Here is a 25,719-nt window from a genome sequence, read left to right on the forward strand (position 1 = left end):
TTGTGACAGACGAGTACCAGTGTGAGTGATAGGAAAGGTCTGCAAAGAGGGTAGTGAGACCAGCTATGTTATATGAGTTTAAGACAGTGGCATTGACAAAAAGGCAGGAATTAGAGCTGGATGGGGCAGAGTTAAAGAAGTTAAGATTTGCACTGGGTGTGACGAGGGTGGACAGGATTAGGAATAAGTATATTAGAGGGTCAGTCAGGTTGGAAGGTTTGGAGACAAAGCCAGACAAGGCAAGATTACTTTGGTTTGGACATGTGCTGAGGAGGATCCAGAGTATATTGGGAAAAAGATGCTAAGGATGAAGCTACCAAGTAAGAGGAAGGCCTAAAATAAGGTTTACGGATGTGGTGAGAGGACATGCAGGTGGTTGGTGTGACAGACCAAGATGCAGAGGACAGGAAGAAATGGAAACCAATGATCCGCTGTGGCGACCCCCAATGGGAACAGCCGAAAGATGATTTTATATATATATACATATATATATATATATATATATATACATATATATACATATATATATATATATATATATATATATATATATATATATACATATACATATACATATATATACACATATATATATATATATATATATATACACACACACACATTATATATACATATATATATATATATATATATATATATATATATATATATATATATATATATATATACATATATATATATATATAAAATCTAAAGTATTTTTAGTGTTAGTGACCTTGGAAGTTGCCACTGGTCCTCTAAAGCTTCAAAAACTGGAGCAACTGTCACAGGTTTAGGATTCCTAACAAACGTACATCAAAATTCAGTTTTTCTGGACATCTGACGCCACTCTGGCTTCCCATTTGAAATCAACTTTCAACTTTGTTTCCAAATGACAGTTCCTCTGTGGTGAAGCAGGAGAAATTGTGTCCTAAGTCATTGCCTGGTTCATACCACAGAATAGTGGAAACAGCCCACTTTTTCCTACCTCACACTCTAGGGAACCATCATCCCTCACTGAAGATTCCCCCTCTTGTTTAGTAGAGGAAGCTCCAGACAAACTGATGTGACCTGCACTTGTCTGTAGGTTCTGCAAAACTTGTATGAACCCTCTAATGCCAAGGGGATCCACTGCTGGAGAATCACCTGGAAGGGAGATAGGATTTATGGCCCCTCCACTGCTCAATTCACAGGCAACAAGACACAGATAAGGTGGGGAGGAACTGGAATCAACCTATATTTGAGCTTCCAAGTGCACTTAAGCAGGGCTGCCATCCTGGATGCCACAGACCGAAGACAAGTTCAGAATGCCACACTCCAACCCTTGACATCCTCACAGAAACTGAGCACATTATCTGCTCCTTCTGAAACAAAAAACGCATGCTTTGGCCACAGGCAGATGAAGTGACAGACACAAAAAGGTGTCTATTCTGTGAACTTTGACAGGAAAGATGTTAATACGGCATGGGCGAACATCAACTTTACACTCTATAAGGGGTGGACATCTGTCCATCGGAAGGGAAAAACACAGCTCTGAACTCGGACTGGATGCTAAACCTTCTGATGCTGAAGCCCCTAGCACTAAGGACTACTGGAATAATGATCTAAGCTAATATCAGTAGTTAAAATGATGCTAGTAGCAAAGGCCAAGGAGAGAACAGACAAAATAGACTTTGAAAAGGAAAACTACTGGTATGAGGGCTCCATGGATACGGAGTAGGAGCTCCAAAATTGACAACCAATATGAGCTGCTTAATGTAGACAACAAAGTAAAACCTCACAGCAGCAAGAGTTTAAAAGTTAATCATCAAGATGAGTGACAAAGGTGGCTGAAGTCCTTTCTGGAGACAGACTCATTTTAGTACATAGGACAAGGGGCACCCTCCCAAGGTACATTTACAATGTAGCTCAGACAAGCAAATAATACTGGCCACAATACTGGCACAGTCAGTGTGCTGCTCTGAGTAACTAAGTTACCGATATACTGAAAACTACTACAACAGATGCTCAAGGAAGACAGTTTTCTTGTATGGGTTCTACCGAAAACAACCAACATTTCACAACAGTTTCAGACTTCGCCTTCTTTTAAACTTCAGTTTTATATGAACATAAATTGATAAGCTTAAATCCAAAAACCACTTTCAAACACTGACACTGGAAGACTGTTGCAATATTTCACTGTTCTAAAGATGAAGATTCAAAACTGGTTATACAAACAAAGGCCAAATTACAACCTCAAACAAAATAAAATCTTACCTTGACACATGGTAGAATGTGATTCATAATGACAGACTCCTTGCTATCATCTGGCAAATTCTCACAAAACTCTACAAAAGAAAGGACACTGTTTTTCTGCAAACTTTTGTCACTTTTTTGCATTATTAATGATCCCCCCCCCCCCCAAGTGAATATGAGACCACCTGAAGCCCTAAAAAACACTAAGTGCAGACAATGTAAATGTTTTCGGCTCGTACAATTTACTAGCGCCACTGTTATTTGACTTAAAGACATTAAGATGCACTCAAACAGAATTTCCATGCTGTCATTTTTTTTCTGGATGCGATCAATACCTTACTATTCACCACAAGAAATGTACAATAAAATTCTAACATTTCCCATAAAATGATCCTTCACTGCATCATGATCAATAGGCAAACCAGCAAAACATATGTAGAGTAACAAAAAAATATATTTTAGGTATACTTAGAAGTCACCAAAACTACAATCATTACTAATATCATGAAGCTGTAGATCTTAATGAATAAATCCCTTTAAACTTTCCCTCCACTAGTGTGTATAAAAAGCAATTTTATATAAACAAAAATATAACTCTGCCTGTTCAAAGGTAAGGCAAAGCAGCCCGAGATGCAAATACTCTTCCTTTTTTTTGGCAGGGATGGACTAAATGCTTAGATCTGCTGTTACAGTAATGTTAAACATTTGCTCAGTTGTCTTCTGCAGTGCCATCATTCATACTCCACTTAACCCAATTCAGTCTTACAATTAAAAAAGAAGTTATGCCTTACCATAATGTTCCATCTGGGTTGTCTATCTTCACTTATACTTGACTGAGTTTGGTTCCATATATTGGAACTGACTTGGTGGTTACTCCAGCTTGTGCCCTCCAAAACTCTGGCTAAGCTTTACCCATAATGCTCCTCACAGGATTACCTCAGATCATGTTTGCATAAAATAGTGGCAGACAGAATTAACAGACCAGATACTGTATCTGCATTCCTAAAAGGAAAAGCCAATCTTTTGGGAAAGATTCTTTCCACCAAGAAACCAAAGGGCAGGGGGAAGGAGAGTGGGGATGTCAAGGATAAGTGAAGATCAACAACACAAACGGAACATTATGGCAAGACGTAACTATCTGATGTTGTCAACCTTAACTTAATCCTTGACTGTGGGACAGAGTCCCCAGCTCCCTAAATCCTGATGGGTCTCACGGAAGAATATTCCTGAGCACCATCGAGCCAAATGACGCTCTACACTAGAGACCAGATCCAGCTTGTAATGAGTAACAAAGTTAAGAGGAGATGCCCAGGTAGTTAACTGCACAAATATCAATAGAAGCTCTGGAATGAAAGACTTCCGAAGCGGCTATTGCCCTTGTTGAATGTGCTTCAACAGGTCCTGGTAGTTGACTGTATAACTCATTTTTAACAAAGTGCTTTAAGCTATTATTTAGATAAAGTAACTTTAGAAACAGGTTTTCCCACAGTAGCAGAAAATGAAGCAGCTGGTCCGATTTTCTGATTTCCTTTGTTCTGTGAAGGTAAAAATGCAACTATGTACATCTAGTAAATGTAGGTAATAGTCACCCTTGTTTAAGAAGTTGGGGTAGAAAACTAGAAGGTGAACAGTCTGGTTGATATTGGTCCTGGATACTATCTTTGGCAGAAAAGGAGGATTCATTGGCAAGGAAACCGTCTTTATGGAAAGTAAGCTATGGAAGTTTGCAAGATAAGGCCTGTAGTTTAGATATCCTCCTTGTGGAAGTAATAGCTATCAGCAATGTTTTCCAGGATAAAAAACTTCTTCCAAGTAGCAGAAGGTTCAAAAGGGGAACCAATTACACACTGAAGTACCACTCACAAGGTGCAGAAGGGTCTTTTGTATGGGGGTCCGAGCATCAAAGGCCCTTTTAGAAAGGCTTTGCAAAGTTTGTGGGACATTAACATTGTCTCATTCAAATTATGAAAATTTGAGACTGCAGCTATCGGCATTCGTATGGTCGAGGTAGATGCTCCTGCTTCAAAAAACAATGTTAAAAACTCCAGGACCTTCTCAATTGGTGGTAAAAAAAAAAAAAAAAAAAAAAAGAGAGAAAGATTAGTCTCTGAAGCCCATTTTGAAAAAGTTTCCCACTTGAAGTACAACCTTCTAGTCGAAGGTTTGTGGGAGGCTAAAACCATTCTTTGAACTGGGGAAGTGAGAGAAGAATGCCTGGCAACCACTGGAACTAAGCCATGCAGTGAGCTTGAGATTTTGAAGATCCTGATGAATTAGTCTGTCCGAATGGGACAAAAGATCTGGATCCAGTGTCCAATGTTTCCAAATAAGAGAAGCCCAAAGAAAGGAGCCAATCAGCAAGATTCACAGATACACCTCCGAAAGAGAACCAAACCGCATCAGTTTCCTCTGAGACTCGCTTAGAGAAAGTTATAATCACTCGACCGGAATTATAACTGGCGTCTGCCTTGCTAACACCACACAGGATGTAAAAAAAATTACAAAATATACATCTGTCAAGCATGTTTTTTCAGCATTTCCCCTGCCAGTAAGAGATAGGTTACAAACTCAACAGATCTCTCAGCAGAGGCAGGAAAAGAAAATCTGAAGACAGAAAGGAGCAGAGAAAGCGAACGAAGAATGTGGAATCCAGCTCCACACAGTTAGTATGGAGCAGCAAGACGTTGTCCCATTCGATTCTCAGCTAGAGTCTCTTCTGTATGGTGGCATACGTGAATGGGGCGTGCCTTCGTTGAAGGTTGTGCGTCAGGGCTGGTAACCCAGTACGTAAAAATCCACTACCAATCATTAGTGGACCGGAGTTCCGCTGTGGCAACCCCTAACTGGGAAAAGCCGCAAGACGCAAACAAACTTGATGAGACTGAAATGACTATTACAAAAAGGCTTATCTTTCATTCTGTCAAAAAGCATCGTTAACACAGATTAGATCATGGATACTAAAATGTTTACTACGAATGTTATGTTGAATCTGATGCATGGTGAGCAGCCTATAGGCAATACCTTTGTTTTTAAAAAAATCTAGTACATTTTCCCCTCTACATCCACTGCTTGAAGCATTTGAAAAAGCATTCGCAAAATATTTAACATTACATATCAAGAACATAAAAAAATTATTTTTATAACTGAAAAAAAATAAAGCCTTAATAAACCTACAAAACAATACTATAACCATTAGACCTGCAGACAAAGGGGGAGCGGTTGTTATTATGGACAGTTCTAAGTATGACAAAATGAATAAAATGCTCATGGAGAGCAAAATGTACTTAAAAATAACAAATGAGCATTTAAATAACAAAACACATACAGGCAGACTTATATGATTCAGCAACAGAAATGTGGCGAAGAAAAGGCAGAATAAATAAAATAAAAGTTTAATTGGTTAGCGCCTTCTCATCCAACAGGATGCTTCATCAGACCATGACAATCTCTCAAATAACTTCCTTTATATAATCCTAAAATAATCAATTAAGCAATTCAGTCTTACAATTGTAAAAACTCTGACATTTAAATTAAAACATATGAATAGCAGAAAAATAAACACAATAAAATTCATCTTAAAGGATGTACTTTTTAAATGAGGTTTGATAGAAGCCTTATCATTCCTTCAGGGTGGGCGGTCAGCTTGCAGCTCTATTGTCCATCTTAACTCTTATCTTTTCTGTAAGACTCCTAATTTAGGACCTAAATTAATACATTCAATTACTCCAACTAAATTCATGAGTTTCATCAAACTGGACTAAGTTTTGCTAAAGCACTTCTTTCTATGTCTGTTTTTTATTGCTAAAACAAATGCTCCCTTATACGTTCTCTCAAGGGTCGGTTTGTCATACCCACATAGAATGAACTACAGATATTGCACACTGCTAAATAAAAAAGATTTCTAGTAATACAACTAGCTGTAGTTCTAAATATATATCATATAAAATTTGTTAGCTATCACTATAAAGAAAGATGTTAATGGATGTTTCAGCACACAATATAAGAAACCTTGTCGGAGAAATAATATAGTGTGTAGGGACACTATATATCCCACACATATACAGAAACAAAGGTCAAGGGATGTGAATTTCGAGACTAGATAAAGAAGATGAGAAGTTTGAAGATATAAATATTTTAGGAATGAATTGTTACAATGTAAATATAATACAGAATTAGTACACAAGGGTATCAAAGAAGTAAAGATTTTAAGGACTATAGCTAAGCCATACATGTGTAATGATACTACAGTTTATTATAATGTTAAAAAGAAGTTATGAAAGAAATTGTACCAGTTACACTTCAATATTCTAGTAATATTAATAGAATATGTCAAAAATGTTTTATATTATAAACTGATAGAGAAATACAGGAATGTAGTAGGAGAAAAACCTTGATTTAGGTTTAAAAATAATTTAGAGAGATTATGTTATAGTAATGGTAGAAAGCAAATTAACATAACATTGAATGAAGGTCAGATACCATGTAAAAACTGCAGCGTTTGTGTTAGCGGCAGAGAATATATTTATTCATCCCAAAACTTTGGAGATATACACACACACTATATATATATATATATATATATATATATATATATATATATATATATATATATATATACATATATATACACACACATATATGGGTCTACTTCATAAGATCAACAGACCATTTGATCGACAGTCATTTGGTAGACAGCTCTTGATCGACAACCAGTATTCAAGGCACTTAACAGAGATTTGCCCCCCTCCCCAATGTTGTGCGACCCTGGAGTTGGTATATATAGTTAGGGGGTGTGGGGGCATAGCCTCCTACATTTGTGGGGGTGGGGCGAAGCCCCCCACCTACTTTCATTTAAAACATGAAAATACAACAAAAAGTACAGTTTTGTACCTACCATAAATGTAGATGTTTGAGTGTTCACACTGCTGCAGTCATCACACTTGGGCTCTCCTGCCGCCAGGCGGTCCCGCAGTCGGCCAGAGTTCCAAAGTCTTGGTCCGGCATCGGTTGCTGTCGCTTCTTCCCTGACGTCAGTGTGCCAAGGGTATACAAGAGGCATCCAACGCCATTTTCTTCAGTTTTTCTTGCCCCAGATGTCAGGTGCCCACAAGTAGGTGGGCAATACATATTGCCAATAAAACATGTAAAGGAAATACAAGGAATACCTTCAGTTACAAGCAAATACACCACAAAGGTTGTACCAGATGGAAAGGTATAGAAAAGTTCAGCTAGGTCAGTGGGGATGGAGGAAGGGTAACCAGGACTGCAGCAGTGTGAACACTCCCAACATCTACGTTTATGGTAGGTACAAAACTGTACTATGTTCATAGTGTTACACTGCTGCAGTCATCACACTTGGGTAGAATCCCTAAGCTAAGGATGGGCGGTGGAATTAAACAGGGTTTGGAGAAGCTAGCAGAACTGCAGTGGCAAAGCCAGCTCTGGTTTTAGAGTATAGAGTTAAGTGGTAGTGCTTGGTGAAGGTGTGCACTGAACTCCAAGTTGCAACCTCCAAAATATCCTTGGTTGGTACCCCACTGAGAAAGGCAGTTGATGTAGCTGTAGCCCTGGTGGAATGGGACCTAATGCTAGCAGGTACCGGTTTCCCATGATGTGTGTAGCAGAAACGGATACAATGTCCTATCCATTTTGAGATAGTCTGTTTTGAGATAGCTTTTCCTTGTGATCCTGCAGCATAGGATACAAAGAACTGGTCAGATTTTGAAAGCCTTAGTTTTATCCAAATAGTAACGTAATTGCCTGTGAATGTCCAAAGAGTGCAGGAGCCTTTCTCCTTTGTTCTGGGGATTTGGGAAAAAGGTGGGCAAATGAATGGTTTGTTTTAGGGCCGCATAAAGGAAGGGTTAGTTCGTAGAGCGACTGTCGATGAAAAATGAGGAAAGGCTCCACTGCCATTAGGGTCTGTAGCTCAGACTCTTCGTGCTGAAGTTATTGCTAGCAGCAGGGCAGTTTTCCATGATAGAAACTGTAAATCAGTTGTAAAAGCTGGCTCAAAGGGCGGTAGTGTAAGCTTTTCCAGAACAAAGTTGAGATCCCAAGTTGGTGCTCTCCTGGGCGGTCTTATGTTCTTAGCCCCTCAGAGGTACTGTCTTAGCAGTGTATGTGAAAATATACGAGGATCCGTGTTGTAGTGAGCTGAAATCGCGGAGGCGTGGATCTTATTAGATGAAAAAGAAAGTCCTTTGTGCAACAACTCAGTTAAATATTGTAGAATCTGAGGAATGTTTGGAACAAGGGGATTTTGGCCTTTAGCCTGGTTCCAGGCACAAAATCTTTTCCATTTCTCTGAACAGGCTTTCCTGGTATTGGGCCTCCTGGCCTCCAGAATGACATCCGTAACAGCTTTAGAGAGAAGTGTTGGCTGGTTGCTTAGGTAATTTGCCATGCAGCCAGATTTAAAGTCTTGAGCTGGCTGTGTAGAATCTGATTGTTTTGCTGCATGAGCAGGTGAGGAATTTGAGGCAAAATCCATGGTGAGCCATGTTCCTTAGTACTGGATACCAGTCTTGGCGTGGCCAGTCTGGAGCAATGAATATCATTTGTGGCCTCTAATCTGACTTTCAGCAGCACCTTTGCTAGAAGAGGCAGTGGAGGGAAGGCATACACTGTTAATGTTTTCCAACTGAATGAGAGGGCGTCCACTTTCCAAGCTAGTGGGTGGAATGTCCCTGTGCAAAATTTCCTAAGTTGGTAGTTTTGGGGGTTGGCAAACAGATCTATATCTGGGTGTCCCCATTTTTGAGTTATCATTGCAAATACTTGTGGATCTAGTTTCCACTTCTGAGGATCCATGATGTTTCTGTTTAGATAGTCTGCCAATGTGTTTTTCTTCCCTGGCAGGAATTGTGCTTGTAGTTGAACTTGGTAGGTCAGTGTTCCACAAGGTCATTGCTTGCCTGCATAAGGGGTAGGAGTGTGTGCCCCTTGCTTGTTTATGTACCACATTACTGTGGCGGTGTCCGTCTTTATTAGGAGTTGTCCTGGATGTAAGAGGTCCTTGAAAGCTGTTAGGGCATTTTGTACAGCTAGCATTTATTTTTGATTGATATGCAGATGCCTTTGATCTGTAGACCATTTGCCCTGAATGCACTGTCCTGCCATGTGTGCTCCCCAGACATAATCCGATGCATCTGTTGTTATAGTTTGCCTCGCTGTGGGTGGGGTAAAAGGCTGACCCTTGTTGAGGTGACATGCCTGAGCCCACCATAGAAACTCCTGTTGAAGGCCGGGAATGAGTGGTATTATTGTTTCCAAGCTGTGCTGAGTCCATACGCTTCTCGGGTATCATTGTAATTTCCTCATATGCAGTTTTGCAAATGGTATTAGTAGTATGCAAGATGCCATGAATCCAAAGGCCTGCAGAATTTATCTTGCAGGGAGTTGGGTCTTTGTTGCCATCATTTTGAAGTATTGAGTCAACTGTTCTTGCTGGTCTGGCATGAGGGTAAGCCATCTGGGCCGTTGTATTTAAGCTGGCACCCAGGAATATTATGTTTTGAGAGGGCACTAGTTTTGATTTCTTTTCGTTTATTGTATACCCTAGGCAACTTAACAGGTGTTTGACAAACGCCAGATGCTTTAAAAGAATGTCCTTGCTTTCTGTTTGAATAAGGCAGTCCAGGTATGGATATATTTGAATTCCTCTGTCTGCAGTACGCAATTACTGGTGCCAGGCATTTTGTGGAGACCCTGTGCGCAGTAGATAAGCCAAAGGGCAGTGCAGGGAATTGATAATGAGTTGAACCTGCAATAAATCGGAGGCAATTTTGTCTGACAGGGACATGCAGGTATGCCTCGTTGAGAGCCAACGTTACTAGCCAAGCCTTCTTGCCCAGCATAGGAAGAAGCTGCTGTAGTGTTAGAATCTTGAATTTGGGTACTTGCAGATAAGTGTTTAGAATGGAAAGGTCCAGAATGGGTTTCCAGGCTTTGTCTTTTCTGGGAACTAGAAAGAGTCTTGAGTAAAATCCTTGTCCTTGCTCTTGTGTAGGTACCTGCTGAATGGCTCTCATGTCCATGAGAGCTATAATTTGTTTTTGAGCCTCTGCCCATTGATTTGGTGGCATGTTTGGCATTCCTTTTATCCTTGGCAAAGTGTGAAAGTGGAGTCTATCCTTGTGAGACAATATTTAGGACCCATTTGTCTTGTGATGATGTGCCAGTTGTCTGCAAAAAGTGCTAGTTTTCCTCCCCAAGGGAGCTGCCAAGAGAGATTTGCTTGGCAGTCTGAGGGTTAAGTCATTGTGTTCGTCTTCTGACAGCTTGGGGCCTGTCTTCTCCTCCTTTCTGGGTTGCGATACCCCATTGTCGAGGCTTGTAAGGGCCTTGTGACTTGACCTCTGCCCCTTGGGTGTCTATTTGCCCCGATGTGGTCTGTCAGAAGCTGGAAAGGACCAGTTTTTTGTTGGCCAATTTCTGCTGAAACGAGGGGGTTGAACCTGTAGAAAATCCTTGACCATCTGCATAGATTTTGCCTTCTCCATTTTCTTTAAAACCTCTTCTGCTTTTACACCAAATAAAATATCCTGCTGTAAAGGTGCATCCAATAACTTTGCTTTAACATGATCAGGTAGGATTTCTTTTAACCAAGCATGTCTATATGTATGACAGACCCAGTCACTGTTGCTCTACAGGAAGCCTCCAATGAATCAAATCCACATTGTAAAGTATGTTTTCCCACTTGTTCAGCTGCATGCAACAAATCTTGCATTTCTTTGAAATCAGGCTGCTCTGAATGAGTGCTCATTTTTTTGTTTTAATTGAGACATCAGGTATTGCTGATATTTCAGCATGTGAAACTGGCAATTTAAGGCCCTCACAGCTAAGTAGCTGAGGTATATACTTTCTTTCCCAGTCTAGTGCTCTGGAATCCCTTTCAGAGGGTACAGGATTTTTAGCAATAGAGGCCTTAACCCCTTTGGGACCCTAGGAAATTTCCGCAACAGGGGTTTTAAAGGAATTTGTGAGAGTCAGGGACTCTGTAGTATCTGTCTGGTTTGGCTGGTGCTGGAGATAGAGAGTCTGGGTTAAGGCTAGATTCTAGGTAAACATCATCCACAATGTCTAACATGGGAGGCATAGTAAAAGGTCTGTGCTGGGGTAGTAAAAGGAACTCACGGAGCCTTTTCTTAGAATCATAGTAATCCTGGCCAGTGGAAATGTTCCCTCATGGTATGTAAAGTTTCCCCAAAAGAGTAGTCTTCTGGGGGAGATGCTGAGGGAATAGACTCTTCAGCAGAGTCTTCATAAGGGGGAAAAAAAAGAGTATTCCTGTTCCTCAGAAGAATCTGAGGAAATTGAAACCTGGTCAGAGGACGCATAATCCTCCTCCTGTCTTGGCCTTTTATCAGGAGGGGGATGGGAACCCCTGATTAGGGTAATTAAATCTTCAGCCATCTTAACCATCTGTTTCTTAAGCATGGGGCCTTGTACTGGAGACTGCTGTACAGTCTTTTTTGTTTTTAAAGGAGTTTTCAGCTTTGCATAAGATTTGATGGTGAGTGTAGTCTGTCTGAAGACACCTTCTGCAACTGAAGGCGTTTCAGCTGCACCGGAATCTCCTTCTGCTCTGGAGTCGGAAGGGGCTAAAGATGAAGGCTGTGGCGGCCTAGTAATCTCTGCTTGGGAATCGGAAGCCGTCTGAGGTTCCAAATCATCGGTAGTCAGGGGCTGCGCGTAGGCGCCTCACTGAAAACCAGAGAACCGGCGACTGGCCCAGCAGAAGCCTTGGAGTCTGGTTTGGGTCTCGGCTGCCTGTCCTTATCCTTGCGTTTTTTATGCATGCCGGTAGTTGGTTGCTCAGACGGCATGGTATAATTAAATTTCCTACCAAAGTAATGTCTGGCGAAATCAAAACGGCGTTTAATAAACCTAGCACAAAACCGACAACCTGTGATGTCGTGGTCTGGGCCTAGGCAAGGACTACAATAAGAATGAAAGTCCTTATGAGGTATTTGCTTCCCAGAAGAAATGCAATTGTTAACTTTTTCTGACATCGGACTGAGGCAAGAAAAGGTTTCCCAATGGGGTACTTAGCTTTATTGAAGACTTCGGTCTGAAATTCGAATTGAAAATCTCAGGAGTCGGCCGACCGGCACTTGCAAACTGCTTCTGCTTCGGGCACCGCGCGGCAAGAAAAACTGAAAAAAAAAGGCGTTGGATGCCTCATATACACCTGGCACACTGACGTCAGGGAAGAAGCGACAGCAACAGATGCTGGACCAAGACTTTGGAACTCTGGTAGACTGCGGGACCGCCTGACGGCAGGATAACCCAGTGTGATGACTGCAGCAGTGTAACACGAACATCGATACATTTTAAAGAAAACAAGTGGGGGGCTTCGCACCCCACACTCCCAATGTGTGTGGGGGGGGGGTGTCCCCCCACACCCCCCTAACTATATATACCAGCTCCAGGATCAGACAACATTGGGAAGGGGGGCAAATCCCAAGTTTTTGCCTTGAATACTGGTTGTCGATCAAATGAGCTGTCAACCAAATGAATGTCTATCAAATGGTCTGTCGATCTTATGAAGTAGACCTATATATATATATATATATATATATATATATATATATATTTTTTTTTTTTTTTTTTTTTTGAACTACAGCTAGTTGCACTATTAGAAATCTAATTTAGCAGTGTGCAATATCTGTAGTTCATTCTATGTGGGTATGACAGATCCTTGGGAGAACGTATAAGAGAACATTTATTAGCAATAAAAAACAGACACAGAAAGAAGTGCTTTAGCTAAACACATAGTCCAGTTTGATAAAACTCATGAATTTAGTTTTAGAGTAATTTAATGTATTAATTTAGGTCCTAAATTGGGTGATGTTAGAGTTAAGCTGGATAATAGAGCTGCAGGCTGACCACCCACCAGGACTGAATGATAGGGCTTCTGTCAAACCTCATTTAAAAGCATGTCCTTCAAGATGAATTTTAATGTGCGTTTATTTTTCTGATATGCATATGTTTTAATTTAAATGTTGAGTTTTTACAACTGTAAGAATGAATTGCTTAATTGACTGAGTGACTATTTTAGGGTTAAAGTGATGTGAGAGATTGCCGTGGTCTGATGAAATATCCTGTTTGAGGTGAAAGAACTAACCAATTAAACTTTTTATTTTTTCTACCTTGTTTCTTCGCCACATTTTTGTTGCTGATTTACTATATATATTTTTGTGAGAGCAGAAGTTCATCCGGAGTGGCACCGGCTGTATTTATTTAGATTTATATGATTGCCTAATGAGTGGCCTTATTGATCATGAACAAAATAAATATTTTACAGTTGAGACTTAATTGCAGTGTTTAGGGGTCTGCCAAAAATTCATAAAGATCAAAGAGACCCTCCCTTAAACCAACTGTCGAGTAAAGGGTGGTGTGCTGAACATCCTATTTTTATTGAAAATAAGTTGCATTCAGTTGTTGACAAAATCCATTCTGTTCTAAGAGATGGAACATTTTCCCCATTCTCTTTCAGAATTTGTTTTTTTCTGATTTATATTCTACTGATGTTATTTTTAGTGTCTCTTGACACTACATCTTTACTTACAATGCCAAATGATGACGGGATTGAATCTGTTTGATGCTTTTTATCAAGCAATCAAGTATCCAGAAAATGTGTTTTTATTGTATGGTTTTGGATATTAAATTGAATATTGTCTTCATATACAGGAAGTTATTTACAGAGAAAGGGGGTTGCCATGGGCACCCCTTGTGCAAATTCGTATGCCAACACTGTTATGGCTCAATGGGAAACCATTTTAATTTTAATTAATCCTATTCTAGTTTTATACTTTACATCAAGAGATTTGACGACAGTTTTTTGCTACGGAAAGCCACAGAATTAGAACTATTTAAATTCAGCAAAAATATAAATTCTACCACAAGTTTTTTTTATGATTCACAGCACAGTGGGAGAAAGAAAAAAACAGAATTTCTAGATGTTAAGATTTCTAAAGACGGTGACTTAACAGATGTTTACAGGAAGGCATGTAGAAAAAAAGAAAAGTTGTGTAAAATCTTACCATAATCACAGATGTCTTTCTCTTCTATGTTGCAGTATTCCACATATGGGTTTACTCTTCTTTTGCGTGCCTACCGACCAGTATTCCAAAGTTTTTCAGTCCCTCCTGGTGCGTCAAACGTCTGGCGTGGCCAACCGGAACGTGGGCCATAAAAGTAATGTCTGCACACACCAGCCCTCAGAACAGAAGCCCCAGTCACAGCCAGTCATAAAAGGGAACAGCTAGTCCAGTGCCACCTGGAGGAGCAAGTGCAACCTAACAGGAGGGGAAGGAATACTGCAACATGGAAAAGGACATCTATGGTTATGGTAAGATTTTGCACTACTTTTCTATATCCTATTCCTATGTTGCAGGATTCCACATATGGGCGAGTGCCACAGGTCACTAAGAATGGGGTGGTGGTCTGGTAGAGCTCTCCAGGAATCCATGGAGGACAGCCCTAGCAAATCCTACTCTGGCCCTAGAGATTTGGGTCCAGGTTTTAGTGTTTGGTGAAAGTGTGTACTGAGGACCAGGTAGCAGTTGAGGATAGTGTTGGTGTCTAGTCCCTTAAAAAAGGCTCCTGAAGAGGCCATAGCTCTTGGGAGTGGGCTTTAATAGATCCCTGCAATGTTTTACCATGGTACCGGTAGCAAAAGAATGACCTTGGATATCCAGGCTGAAATCGTCTGTTTGGCCACCGCTTTCCCCACAGCCCAGGGGTGGAAACAAAAACAGTTGGCCAGACTTACTAATAAACTTGGTTTTATGGAGGTAAAACCTCAGCTGTCTGAACATCTAGGGTATGGAGAACTCTTTCACTATCCCCCGAGGGTTAGGAAATAAGGTTGGTAGGTGGATGGACTGGTTCAAGGACACGTCACTCACCACCTTGGGCATGAAGGAGGGATTAGTCCCGAGGGGGACACTTCAGATGGAAGATGAGTAATGGTGGGTCAGCCATCAGAGCTAGTAGCTCTGAGGCCCTCCTGGCTAAGGTAGGAGCCACCAATAAAACTTTTCCAGGTGCAGAACTTTAAGGAGGCTTTAGCCCCTGGCTTGAAGTGAGCCAGGATGAGCTTTTCCAATACATAGTTGAGATCCCATGGAAAAGGGGTCGGTTTCCTGGGGGAGGGGGTCTAAGATGAAGGACCCCTTTGAAAGAGTTTTGATGGTAAGAGTGGATCCAAGGAGAGACAGGCAGAGATAGTAGACCGGTGCACTTTTATAGAAGAGTAGGCCAGCCCTGTCTGCAGTAGTTCACAAAGAAAAGAAAGGATTAGAGGGATGTCGCTTTTCAGCAGGTCCAGCTGTCTTTTGTGACACCAGAAGGAAAATCTTTACCACTTTGATAGGTAAGATTTTCTAGTATTGGGGTTCCTGGCCTCCTGCAGGACATTGAGCATGTCCTTGTTGTACAGGTGTCTAAAAGGGATCAGATGAGATAGATGGGTAGCTTGTTCCCAAGTATGGGAAGTCTCTGGGACAGGAATCTATCCCTCCAGCATGCCCTGATTATTGTGGTAACAAGGTTTAGGTCCCTACAGCATGTAGCTCGGAGGGATTAGGATTTCTTTAGGTGTAGCATGTGCAACATTTCTGGGTTTGACAAAGCTTTATATGTTAGGCAGAGATCACCTCAGAGTAGGCGATATGCTACGGAGTAAAGCTGGAGTTTTTGAGATGGTCAGTGTAGGGCATCTGTTTTGAGGCCAGTAATCCCCTTTGTGAGGTACTTCTGTGGCCTTTCCAGCTGCTGCAGATGTCTTGTGAGGTACATCTCCAAAAGGGGCATTGTACTCTACAATGGGTCTGAGTGTCGAGTATAGGGGAACAATGACCTTTTCCTGGATGAGCACCCTTTTGTGATAAAGTGTGCCACGTAGCAGGACTTCCTGACTACTGTGGCAATGTGATCAAAGGAGAGACTACTGTCCACCTGGGTCACAAGGTCTCATCACACATTCAGTGTGCTAAGTAGACTGCTGCCTATGTGGTAGTTCATGGGTACAGATTTTTTTTTATCAAAGGGGATGACAATGCACTTTTTGGCATTCCGCTTGAGGCCAGGGCTTTGACACCACGCATTTGTCTCAGTGAGGCCCTTCTGCAGGATGCCCACATCATTTGGGGACTCTACTATGGCTCCTACTTTGCAGTCATCTGAAAACTTAGTTAGCCTTAGGCCTTCTGTGTTAGCCTGTACTTCAGAGAAGTAGATACCAAACAGGAGAGGTCCCAGGACTGAACGCTGTGATACTCCACTTGTCACTGGTTTGAAGTCAGACTGAGTCCGCAACTTTTACAGTCTGGGTTCAGTCAGTGAGCCAGTTGGCAACCCATCTTGTGACATAGCGACATACCTAGTTTAGTGAGTTTAGCTACAATTCCAGAATAGGGGATGGTGTTGAAAGCCTCGGCAAGGTCAAGGCAGACTGTGAACCACCTAACCCTCGTCTACAGCTTTGGTGACTGCCTCAAAGTCGATCAGGTTCAGGAGGCATGATCTGCCTTTCACAAAACCGAACTGGGAGGGGTCAAGAATTTGGAGGTTACCAATGTCTGAGTTCCATGATATGCTCCATGGCCTTGCAGACAAGGCTCATCAGGCCAATAGGGCGATAGTTCCCAGGATCAGTGGTAGCTCCCCCTTTGTGGAGTGGGATAACTGTTGCTGTATGCCATTCAGTGCACACAAAGGCTGATGTGAGGCTATGATTGAACATGGTGCTTGCGTGGGGAGCCAGTTCGTTCTGAAGTTTGTGCAAAATGCAACCTGGGATGCCTGTATAGATAAGAGCCCTTTAGGGGTGAGAGGGGGGTAAAGTTAGAACTGAACCTATCTGCCAGGATGCTGTCAATATCAGTTGGTTCTGTAATTTTCATGCCGTTGTGCTGTAACTCAGAGCAGATCTGGGTGTTGCTATTGAGATTCTTGACATAGCTATAGAATGCTGTGTGATTGCCCTTAGACTCTGGTGATTTTTTTTCATACCTAGCATTGGAGAACCTTATAAGGGATCTCAGCTTATACTGAGGCTGACCAGGGAGCTCCTCCACTCATGGGATTTTATTTTTTGCAACAGTTTCTTCCTTCTGTTGTACAGTTTTGTTTATGACACCAGACTGGCTTCCTTTTTTCAGAGGGTAGCATCTTGGTTATGTCTGGGATAGCACGATCCATGCACTCGTTTAAGTGCTTAGAGAGTGCATTTGTGTAGGATTCAGCAGTCATAACTGTATTGTTCATCAACATGGGTGTCATGAAGTTCACCACTTCTGTCTTAAGAAGCATGAAGTTGGCTTTAGAGTAATTTTTTACTGTGGTTCCTTAAATGAGGGGTGGAGGTGTGGATATCTAGGGTGATTAGCTTATGGTCAGATCGGACCAGAAGCTCATGTTGGTAATGACTAGGTCAAGGATACTGTTGCCCCTGGTGGGGGTGTGGAAAAGTTGATTCAGGGCATTGGAATTTATGAATTCCAGAAAGCGTTGAGCGAAGGAGTTAGTACAGGAGTAGTTTTCCCAGTTAATGGTAGGATAGTTGAAATCGCCCATTATTAGGGTGCTTGGTTGAATCCTAACATTTTCCAGTACATCAAGAAAAGAGGAGTGGGAATCCTGGGGCATGGTAGGGGATCTGTAGCAAGCTACAATTTGGACTGCAGTTTTGCCCAGAGTTAGTTGCATTTGGATAACCTCGGCTGCATTATGCTGAGCAACTAGCATGGAGGTGCGGATATCCTTAATGAATATGGACACACCTCTGCCTTTGGTGTTCCGGTCCAGGTTACATGGCTGAAAAGTGTGGTAGGAGTTGTAGCCTAGTAGTGAAGGGGTGCTCTCTGGAGCCTTGAACCTGGTCTCAGTCACTGCACAGATATCAATGTCCTCCACTTTAAGGAGTGCCTTGAGTGAGTGCAATTTGAGAGATTTAGACTTCTAGCACTGAGTAGCATTACCCGCAGTTTTTGCTTGCCTGTTCCTGTTACGGTGGTGAATGTCATTTGAACCTTGCTTAAAAAAGGCACTACAGGGGCGCCAGTATCCGGAATCCCAGGGGCGGCAGCTGCAGGCCATCTCCGGCAAAGCATCGTGGTCTGTCGACAATGTGGTCCCAGGCAGTCAGATACTGGAGCCCCTTATTATGACACCAGAAGCTTAGCCAATTGCTGAAGTGAATCATTGTCCTTGTACTGCGGTATCATTCTGGGTGATGGCAGAATGCTACTCAGGGCTAGGGTCATACCTGCCTGGGCTACAAGATTGGAGAGCTCTTCCAGGTCTCCATGTAGTCCAGGAAGGTACGTCTCAGGTCGTTCACACCAATATGGACGACAGTCATATTTGCACTTGTGGAGTGACCCGAGTGCGTGGGTTATGTAGCGGATCCCAGCACCTGACAGTAACCTTCTTGTTTAGCCTGGTGAGTGGGATATCAGTGTGCCTGACTATAGAGTCACCTATGACTAGTGTGTTGGGTACATTGTTATGCCTTATGGGCTGTGGTTGAGTGGCACACTGAGTCTGTGGGCTATGTGTCACTTGGGTGGTGTTGGGGGTGGAGGTTGCTTGCGTTTCTGCTTTGGAGGTTTCTGTTACTTGAGCAGATTATTATGGAGAGCCTCTGCGAATGTTTGTGTGGATTTTGGTTTTACATAATTTCTCCGGGTACTAGGCTTTCTGGCCTCCTAACATTGAGTACATCCTCCTGAGTATAGGTGTCTAAAGGGGAATAGAACCCTATCACCCATAAGTCAGTTTTAGATTGTTCACCTGAGGGCGTAGTAGGAAGTAGGGATCACCTGTCCTGTGGGAACAAGTCTATTCGATGGGGTAACCTGTGATGATTACCCTTGGATAGTAGACAGAGAAAGTACAGTTGTGTACACTTACCATAAATGTAGATGTTAGTGTGTATTCACTGTTGCAGTCATTACATTTGGGTAATCTGCTGGCAGGTTGCCCTCAGTCGGCCTGAATAATAAAGTCTTGGGTCCTGTGTCAGTTGCGGTCTCCTCTTCCATGACGTCAGGGGTATAAAGCATACAGCAGACACCATTTTATTCAGTTTTTCTTGCCCCAGAAGTCAGATGCCCCCCAAATAGGGAGCAAAAAAAAAATTTATATATATCTAAATGCACTTTTAGCAACATAAATTTTACCTTCATCTAAAAGCAAATACACCAGAAAGGCTTTAGCATACAGTGAAGGAAAGAAAAGGTATAGAAAAAGAGGGATGGCGGGTGGGTAACCCAGACTGCAACAGTGAATACACTAACATCTACATTTACGGTAAGTGTACACAACTGTACTATGTTCTTCGTGTTTCACTGTTGCAGTCATTACATTTAGGTAGAATCCCAAAGCTATGGACGGGAGGATGGAACTAAATAGCATTAGGAGCGGCTATAAGGCCCAGCAGAACTGCAGCAGCGAAGCCTGCCCTGGATTTGGAGAAGAGAGGCAAATGATAATGCTTTGTGAAGGTATGAATAGAGCTCCAAGTAGCAGCCTCTAGAATGTCTTTGGTTGGAATCCCTCTGAGAAAAGCTGCTGAGGTTGAGGCAGCCCTGGTGGAATGTGACCTGATCCCCTTGGGCACCGGTTTATCATGGTGCAAGTAAACGAATGCAGTGGCCTATCCACTTAGAAATAGTCTGCTCTGATACAGCCTTCCCCTCTGACCCAGCAGCAAATGCTACCAGTACCAGTAGTTGCTCAGACTTTCTTAGAGATTTGGTCCTGTTTAAGTAGAATCTTAGTTGTCTGTGTACATCCAATGAATGCAGAATCCGCTCCCCCTTGTTCTGTGGATTTGGGTAAAACGTTGGCAGGTGAATTGTCTAGTTAAGAGCCACACTGGATACCACCTTAGGCATAAAAAGAGGATTGGTCCTGAGGGACACCCTGTTGGGGTAAAACGTAATAAAAGGCTCCACAGCCATGAGAGCCTGTAGTTCTGAAACCCTTCTTGCTGAAGTGACTGCCAAGAGGAAAGCTGTTTTCCAAGGTAGAAATTTTATATTTGCAGTAGCTGCTGGTTCAAAAGGAGACTGGGCGAATTTTTCCAGCACAAAGTTGAGGTCCCATGCAGGAGTTTGTAATCTTCTGGGAGGCCTTAAATTTTTGGCCCCTCTAAGATACTGTTTAAGCAGAGGATGAGAAAAGAGAGGAGGCTCTGTGTTGTAATGAGCCGAGATGGCAGAGGCATGGATTTTTATTGAAGAAAAAGATAGGCCCTTGTCAAGCATCTCAGTCAAATATTGTAAAATCTGAGGAAAGTACAGTTTTGTACCTACCATAAATGTAGATGTCCGAACTGGATAGCATCTGCAGTCATAACAAGTGGGTTGTCCTGTCGTCAGGCAGCCCTTCAGTCGGCCGGATTCCAAAGTCCGGGTCCGGCTTCGGCTGATGTCGCACTCCACCCGACGTCATCTCTGTTGGTCTTTGGGTATAAAGGCATCAGCCGACACCATTTTCCTCAGTGTTTCTTGCCCCAGATGCCAGTAGCCCTCTTGCAGGCTAAAATTTGGATAGATGCCAATGTTTCCAAATAGAGGTAAACACAACAATAAGGATGTATGTACATATACACAAACAAATACACCATAAAAGACTCCCCCCCCCCCCCAACAGCTAGCTATTAGAAGGGTAAACACCCTAGGAGTACCACAGAGGGGATGGAGGGAGGGTAATCCTGACTGCAGATGCTATCCAGTTCGGACATATACATTTATGGTAGGTACAAAACTGTACTATGTCCTTCATGGATGCATCTGCAGTCATAACAAGTGGGTAGAATACCATAGCCAACTAGGGGAGGAGGATAAAAATAGATTATGGTGTGTTTAGGATCCCTTGCAGTACAGCAGTGGCAAACCCTGCTCGGGATCTGGAATATAGAGGCAAATTACAATGCTTGGCAAATGTATGCACGGAGGTCCAAGTAGCCGCCTCAATAATGTCTTTGGTTGCCACTCCTCGTAAGAAGGCTGTGGTAGTGGCTGTTGCCCTTGTAGAGTGAGGTCTTATGTTCTGTGGAATTGGTTTTCCATGGAAGGAGTAACAGAAGCGTATGCAATTTCCTATCCATTTGGAGATTGTCTGTTTGGAAATAGCTTTTCCTTCCCTTCCTGTTGCATAGGCTACCAAAAGTTGGTCAGTCTTTCTGCTATTTTTTGTTCTGTCCAAGTAGTAGCGTAGCTGTCTATGTACATCCAAGGTATGCAGTATTCTTTCCCCTCTGTTTTGTGGGTTGGGAAAGAAGGTAGGTAGGTGGATTGCCTGGTTTAAAGACAGTCTGGATACCACCTTAGGCATAAATGTAGGATTAGTCCTCATGGACACTATCTTGGTGGAAGATTAGGAAGGGTTGCACTGCCATTAAGGCCTGTAGTTCTGAAACCCTCCTTGCTGAAGTAATTGCCAGTAGGAAAGCAGTTTTCCATGACAGGTGTTGTAGGTCTGCTGTTGCTGCTGGTTCAAAGGGTGCTAGTGTCAACTTCTCTAGCACAAAGTTTAAATCCCAAGCTGGTAATGGTGGTTTCCTTGGAGGTTTTACATTCTTGATTCCTCTGAGGAATTGCCTGAGCAAAGGGTGCGAAAAAACAGGTGTATCAAAGCTGTATTCTGCTGAAATAGCTGATGCATGTATCTTGATGGAGGAGTAGGACAGGCCTGAATGAAGAAGTTCGGCCAGATACTCCAGAATGTTAGGTATATCTATGTTTGACACATCTTTTCCTCTTTCCATACTCCAGATGACAAACCTTTTCCATTTTCCAGCATAGTTCCTTCTTGTTGAAGGTCTGCGTGCTTCAAGAATAATGTCTTTAACTCTTTGGGAAAGTTCTGGAATAGCTGCTGTTATGTGATGTTCCATGCAGTCAGTTGCAAGGTTTTTAGGTTTGGATGTATGATGCTGTAGTTGCTCTGCGTTAACATCAAGGGCATCAGGGGAATTGTCCACATATTGTTCGAGACATGCTCCTCAGTAGTGGGTACCAGTGCTGTCTTGGCCAGTTTGGAGCTATCAGGATTATCCTTGGACGTTCTTCCTTGATTTTCAGTAGTACCTTGTGTATCAGAGGAAGAGGCGGGAATGCATATGCTGTTAGGCCTTTCCAGTTGAAAGAGAGCGAATCCACTTTCCATGCTAATGGGTGGAATGTCCTTGTGCAGAATTTTTTGAGCTGGTGATTGAGAGGTGATGCAAATAGGTCTATCTGTGGCATTCCCCATTTCTTTGAGATGGTCTTGAAGATGTCCGGGTGAAGCTTTCATTCGTGGGCATCCGAAGTGGTTCTGCTTAATATGTCTGCTAGGGTATTGTCTTTCCCTGGTACAAATATTGCCTGTAACTGGATGTTGTAGCTGAGTGCCAGGGTCCACAGCTCCAAGGTCATTCTGCATAGGGGGTATGAATGAGTGCCTCCCTGTTTGTTGATGTACCACATGACTGTGGTGTTGTCTGTCCTTATCATCAACTGGCCCTCTTTGAGAAATGGTTTGAACTTTTGGATTGCCAGTTTTACTGCCAGCATTTCTTTTAGGTTGATGTGCAGTTGGAGTTGATCCTGTGTCCACAATCCTTGCACGCATTTGTCCAGCATGTGGGCCCCCCATCCTAGGTCTGAAGCGTCTGTTGTGATTGTCTGGCTTGCTTGACATCTGCGAAAGGGTAGGCCTGGGTTTGACTGGCATGCCTGAGCCCACCATAGGAACTCCTGTTTTAAGCATGGAATTAGTGGGATTTCCGTTTCTAGACTGTCTGTGTTGGGACCATAAATTCTTTAGGTACCACTGTAGTTTTCTCATATGTAGTCTGGCAAATGGAACCAAGATTATGCATGATGCCATGAAGCCCAAGGCCTGCAGTACTTTTCTTGCTGTTAACTTGTTCAGTTTTGTTAGTGCCAAGAAGTATAGAGGGAGCTCTTTTTGTTTTTCTGTAGTCAGGAATGCCATTTGTTTTACTGTGTCCAATTCAGCCCAAGAATGTCCTTGTTTGGGATGGTATCAGCCTTGACTTTTGTAAATTGACTGTGTATCCCAGTGCTTGTAGCAAGTAAATGACCCTTTGTAAATCTGTTGTCAGCTTGCTTTTGTTGTCCCCTTGTAGCAGGCAGTCGTCCAAGTATGGGTAAATTTGAATTCCCTGAAGTCTGCAATGGGCGATTACTGATGCCAGGCATTTTGTGAATACTCTGGGCAGTAGATAAGCCAAAGGCAATGCTGAGAATTGATAGTGCTCTGATCCTGCAAGAAATCTGAGGTATCTTCTGCAGATTGGTCGAATGGGGACGTGCAGGTATGCCTCCTTGAGATCTAGAGTTACCAGCCAAGACTCCTTTGCCCAGCATGGGAAGAAGTTGCTGTAGGGTCAGCATTTTGAATTTTGGGACAATGATGTATGTATTTAAGGTGGACAGGTCGAGAATTGGTCTCCAACTTTTTTCCTTTCTTGGAACTAGGAATAGTCTGGAGTAGAACCCCTTTCCTTGCTCTGCTGTTGGCACTCTTTCCACAGCTCTCATGTTTGCTAACTCCATTATCTGGTAGAGCCTCTGTTTTTGATTTGGAGGTAGATTTGGCATTCCTCTTTTGACTGGAAAAGTGTGGAAGTGAAACCGGTAACCTTGATCTATGGTTTGTAAAATCCACTTGTCCTTTGTTATGTAGTGCCAGTTTTTTGATAATAAGGTTAACTTTCCGCCCAGAGGAGCTGCTATTTGTTCCCTGGTAGGCGGATTTAGGGTTAAGTCACTGTGGTTGTGTTGATGTAGTGGCAGTGGCTGTGTCTGTGCCTCTGTTGTTACCTTGCCACTGCCTTCCTCTGTAGGCACCTCCTCTGGATTGGTTTCTGCCTCTGGAACGTCTATTCCTGCCCCTTTGAAATTTTGTGGAGTCAGGAAAGGACCAATTTTTGGCAGGCCAGTTCCTGCTAAACCTTGGGGGTTGAACCTGCAAGAAATCTTTAACAGTTTGAACAGATTTTGCCTTTTCTTCCATTTTCTTCATAACCTGCTGGGCAGATGTACCAAACAAACTTGTCTTGTCCATAGGAGCATCAAGCAACTTAGCTTTAACATGATCCGGCAAAGCTTGTTCCTTTAGCCATGCATGCCTTCTTATCACTGTGCCTGTCATGGCTGATCTAAATGAAGCCTCCAGTGCATCATAGCCACATTTTAAGGAATGGTTGCTAACCTGTTGTATGTTATTTACCATCTCTAATACATATTTCTTATCAAGAGATTCATCAGTGGTTAGTTTTTTAGTTAACTGATCCAGCATAAACTCTTGGTATTGTATCATGTGAAACTGACAGTTTAGAGCTCTAGCTGAGAGAGTAGCTGAAGTGTAGACCTTTTACCCCATCTGTCTAATGACCTTGCTTCCCTTTCAGAAGGAATAGGGTTTTAGCTATGGTCGCTGCTACTGCCTTGGGGCCCTGGGATATAGTTTCTGGGTCTGCAAGTGGAGCCTTGTAAAGGTGGTGATGAGTATCTGGCACCCTGTAAAATCTGTCTGGTTTGGCAGGGGCTGGGGTAAAGAATCTGGAGCGGAGCAAACATCATTGAAAGCATCATCCACCACAGAGAGAACAGGGGTATAGCTAAGGGCCTGTGCTGTGGGAGGTGCAGAAAAGTCCTAAGTCTTTTTCTGGAGTCTGAAAAATCCTGTTGCTGCCATTGGAACTGTTCTCGCATGGCATGCAAGGTTTCCCCAAAGGAGAATTCTTCTGGTGGGGAAGCAGCTGGGATGGATTCTTCAGCATCAGAATCTTCAAAATTGGAGAAGGAGCCTCTGGCTGGTCAGTTATGTCTGATTCATCAGCAGAATCATCAGAGGACACTGGCTCGGGGCTCTGCCCTATGTCTCTTCTCTGGGGCTGAGAGGCCCTGTCTGGGTGAGATTGAGATCCTCTAATTAAAGAAATTAAATCTTCTGCCAAAGTAAGCATTTGAGAACTAGAAGAGGGCCTGGATGTGGGTGGTTTAACAGGCACTGTTTTAGTAGTCTTGGCTGCTTTAGCCCTGGCGAAGGCCTTAATGGACATGGCTGCTGGAGGCCTAGCAGCACCACGTGCTGGGGTAGAAACATCCAAGGGGATGGTGTCTGATAAGTCAACCACCGTAGTGGGTAAAATTTCTGAAGTCATTTCAAGAGTTGTAGCAGGGGCCTCAGTTGTAGGAATAGGTTCAGCTGTACTTTGTTCAGTTTTCTCGGTTTCGGCCGAGACACTCGCGGTTTGCTTGACCATGGTTTCGGCCGAAACCGCGGACCGCGAGTGTCGGTCTTTATCTTTGCGTTTTTTGCTAGATTGGGTAGTCGGAGGATCCGGCGGCATAATGTACAAAATCAGAACCGAAAAACTGTTCTGCAAACTCCGACCGGCGCCTAAGCGTTCGTCGGTTGAAAGAAGCACAGGCCGAACAGGCTGCT

The 25,719-nt window shown here is 42.7% G+C and overlaps 1 protein-coding gene across 1 annotated transcript in view; it reads right to left on the minus strand.

The window, feature by feature from the left end:
• The window catches only part of PPP2R1B (protein phosphatase 2 scaffold subunit Abeta), a 1,373,270-nt gene that overhangs the window by 655,606 nt on the left and 691,945 nt on the right, over nucleotides 1-25,719 (minus strand). Inside the window, exon 8 of the mRNA XM_044080997.1 lies at nucleotides 2,257-2,327. Within this exon, the coding sequence (XP_043936932.1) occupies nucleotides 2,257-2,327 (71 nt within the window). The remainder of the gene's footprint in view (nucleotides 1-2,256; nucleotides 2,328-25,719) is intronic.

The sequence above is a fragment of the Protopterus annectens genome, chromosome 8.part0, assembly GCF_019279795.1.
Source record: "Protopterus annectens isolate FY-2018-M chromosome 8.part0, PAN1.0, whole genome shotgun sequence".
Lineage (NCBI taxonomy): Eukaryota > Metazoa > Chordata > Ceratodontiformes > Protopteridae > Protopterus > Protopterus annectens.